General features: G+C 35.7%; 1 protein-coding gene across 1 annotated transcript; it reads right to left on the bottom strand.

Annotated features, from left to right (window-relative positions):
* Positions 1 to 396: 396 nt before the first annotated feature.
* On the bottom strand, positions 397 to 2,824 carry LOC149175320 (multiple organellar RNA editing factor 8, chloroplastic/mitochondrial-like). The gene is made up of 4 exons (XM_089419604.1): positions 2,409 to 2,824; positions 2,213 to 2,310; positions 2,009 to 2,074; positions 397 to 1,109 (listed from the first exon to the last, which is right to left on the bottom strand). The coding sequence occupies exons 1-4, from the start codon at positions 2,573 to 2,575 to the stop codon at positions 1,033 to 1,035; spliced, it is 408 nt and encodes a 135-aa protein (XP_089275730.1). The 5' UTR covers positions 2,576 to 2,824; the 3' UTR covers positions 397 to 1,032.
* Positions 2,825 to 3,486: the final 662 nt, after the last annotated feature.

Here is a 3,486-nt window from a genome sequence, read left to right as displayed (position 1 = left end):
TTATAAAACACAATATTACTGAAACCAGTTTCTACGATAGATGATTCAATAACTATTTACATTGCTTTAAGTAAGTTTGCCTGTCAAAGAATTTCATTTGCATGCCTATGGATGCAGGGACGAGGGTGGTAAAGTTTCACGTTATCAAAAGGGAAAGCAGGTTCGACTCTACTCTGTATTTTAAATATATTAAATGCATTTCTTAAAAGAAATATAGTGATGCCTAATAGACTAAATATCAGTAATAATTTCTACTCTTCTGATGGCAGATACCTCCAAAATTTGTGCACTATTCTATAACAACTTGAAAGCCCGCTTCAACAATATCCATACAGTATCCAATAGGGCCAATTAATGTGAAGCTTGAGAAAATTATACCGAGTCTACGAGAAACAATAGAGGAGAAAATATAAGCATTAAAGAGGAGATCCAATCTTATGGCAGAGATTTCTAAACACCAGCTAAGACAAGAATAATAATTACATAAGCGCTGCAGTGAGCACTCAATGAATCAGGTATAACTGTTTGAGAAATGAAAAGAGGTATTATGGCAATGTTGGAAATCTCTGATGCCAAGAACTTTTGTGCTGCCCTTTTCATGAGGGTATAATCTTACAGCTCATATACACGCCAGGGTCCAGACATCACTGTATATGATAAAAAACAGTACTTTCGCATGCAGCCGCTGCCCTTTTCATGAGGGTATAATCTTAAAGCTCATATACACACCAGGGTCCAAACATCACTGTATATGATAAAAAACAGTACTTTCACAGGCAGCCTATTCACTAAATGATTTTAACAAGCACATTTATTCATAGTATCATAATTGGTACTCTAAACATCAAAATAGAAAGATAGCAAGAGTCTGTTCAAATACGTTTCATCTATGAGCAAAAAGATGGCAAGTCTGTTGAAATATGTTTCATCTATGAGGTTTCTTAGCAGCATTGCATTTGCCTTTCACTTGTCGATTTCTTCAGATTTAAAGTGATGTGGCCTGTTGAAACTCCGTGGTTCATCGCTTCCCTGTCAATGATTCCTCTTGTTGAAGTGTGCATGGTACTTCTCATCATAGGGTACAGCTTCACCATTAATGAAAGGCTCCCCTAAAACAGAGTTCCCATTTTAGATCAACCCAAGAATAGCACAAATATTTCTTGCCCATTTTAAAATAGAACCATAATGAGCCATAAAGTTTCATAATTGAACTTTTTAATCAAAGAAACAAACTATTAAATATTCCATTTTCACCCAGAGAAACCAGGTGGTCAATTGGGTTATTGATATGCATGTCAACGTTGCATTAATGATGATGACATAATTTCACTAAGAGAAACAGCTTGCTTTACAGAACAGTTGGGGTGGGGTGGGGTTGTTTATCAACAAATCAGGTTCCCATATATGTGTAAGTCTGTAATGGGGGAATGCAAGTAATGGGATACATGTGTAAGCCTCTAATAGGGATGTGCAAGTAATGGGATATGTGTAAGTCTATATGAGGGTGTTTGTCAGAAATGGGATATGTGTGGAAGCATTGAATTGAGTCCACTGACATAGTGTTAGGAGTTCATTGAATATGGATATTAATACAAATCCTTTTCAACTTCAATGTGATATGTATGTAGATGTTATAATGATAATATGATATAATTTGGAGTAAGTTTATTATAAGTGGATTATCTCATGGTGCGTTCAATTTTTTCCTGGATAGGGTGAGGTAAAGTTCTGCATTGATCCACCATTTTTCTAGACTTACAATGATCTCAGTTATCTTAAAACGAAAAGGGTCAAAATCTTTATTGACAAAGTTCTATAGTCAAAATTCTCATCAATTTAATTCTTACAAAGATGTATAAGTCAAAATTCCAATAAAGTCTTACAGGCTTTTAGTTTAAAAAAAAAACATAGACTTTCTATATAGGATTCCGGTCATGGAGCTTCACCCTAAGGTGGTTTAGATGGGCCTATGCAATAATCCAAACAAAGGCCAAGTTAGGGTTCTGACCTCCATAAGACTTCGTTCGCGGATCTAAGTACGAATCTGGCAAGACAAAACGCACTCCGGGTAGAGCTGCAAATAAACCTAGAAATCTCATCAGAACCCAATTGAAACCCCATGGCCCAAAAACCAAAATGTATTAAATTCTAATATCAATAGTGGCAAATATAATTCCACTGATGAATCAAATTAAGAGAAAATAACGCATACGCTTCAGCTTCTCAGAGAGCTCCTCTGGGATTTTACATCCAAATGCGAAGTAATGCCTGGTGGACACAGAGTAAATAGCCTTCTTGGCTTCTTCATTGCTGCAATTAACAAGGCATGGTAAGCAATAACAGACAATATGGCAAAAAGAATACGAGATGCTGGGTAGCCATGAACGAGATTAGTATCAGGTGGGTACCTTCCAATAACAATTGCGAGTGTCTGAACATACTTGGCGATGATGTCTTCGCGGGAGACCTGGCCAACGGGGGCATCCATAACGATTAGCCAGTGCTGGTAGTCGCAACCCTCGAAGAGAACGAACTCCTTTGGGGGTTTTCCCTTCCAGTTCATGGGAGTCGTCATCTTCCCCGTGCAATGCAGTATAGATAATAGCAAACCAGAGCAGATGACAGAGGTATTAGTTCAAGCCCAAGCAATGCAAGGGTTTAAACGGGCGTCAGATTGTTATAGGGTTTAGGGAAACGCAGCAGTTCAGGGTTTAAACCGGCGTAAGATTGTTATAGGGTTTAGGGAAACGCAGCAGGTCAGGGTTTTAGACAACGAACAGTTAAAAGGGAGCAACCTCACATTTCAGATTTTTTTATTGGACAATTTCATTGGTGTATTTTGGGTTTTTTCTTTCCTAAAAGCGAGTTTGTTTTTAATTTTTTTGAATGAAAATATAATATTTTTATTTTTATTTTTATTTCTTTCAAATGGTTTAAATTTTTATGGATCGTTAAAGGAATTATAATTTTTTTAAAATTATTAAATTTAGAAAAGGGAAAAAACATTATTAAAAAGAATTTGAATGGGTTTATTAGATAAAAGGTATCTATTTTATTATAATAAAAAATCATAATTATTGATAATGGGAGTATGGACTTGTCTTAATCTTAATAGTTTAGGGAGATAAGTGTAGGAGGACTTTTATTGATCTCGAGAAAAAAATGAATTATCTTATACCCAGGGTTTGGAGATTTCATCTAACAATTAGACAAAAGTATTTGTCTTACTTCAAGGATTGAGGTTAGCAGCGCAAGCAAGATTCAATCACTAATCATTATGGGAGACTCAACTTAAATATCAAATTGATGCATAAGAGAGTACTTCCAATTGATTTCAAACCTCCCCCTATTCTAATTTGAGCTCGACATGAGCCTACAAGCATTCAAAAAATTTTCTTCTATCAAGTCTTACAAGGTTTCAATCGTGTGATACATTAGTCAATAAAGCAATAAGTCTAAAATTAGGGGAGCTTTTGCTTAATGGTC

Source organism: Pinus tabuliformis, chromosome 4_1 (genome assembly GCF_031772625.1).
Source record: "Pinus tabuliformis cultivar Carrire ecotype Pingquan chromosome 4_1, CPIR1, whole genome shotgun sequence".
Classification (NCBI taxonomy): Eukaryota; Viridiplantae; Streptophyta; class Pinopsida; order Pinales; family Pinaceae; genus Pinus; species Pinus tabuliformis.
This window is presented reverse-complemented; position numbering and strand designations above follow the sequence as displayed.

Excerpts from the sequence above, each read along its gene's own strand:
- LOC149175320 (XM_089419604.1), bottom strand. The coding sequence starts at position 2,575 with ATGACGACTCCCATGAACTGGAAGGGAAAACCCCCAAAGGAGTTCGTT. Across the intron at positions 2,311-2,408 it reads CTCGCAATTGTTATTGGAAG|CAATGAAGAAGCCAAGAAGG; the intron begins GTACCCACCTGA and ends TGTTAATTGCAG. Across the intron at positions 1,110-2,008 it reads GCGAACGAAGTCTTATGGAG|GGGAGCCTTTCATTAATGGT; the intron begins GTCAGAACCCTA and ends ACTCTGTTTTAG.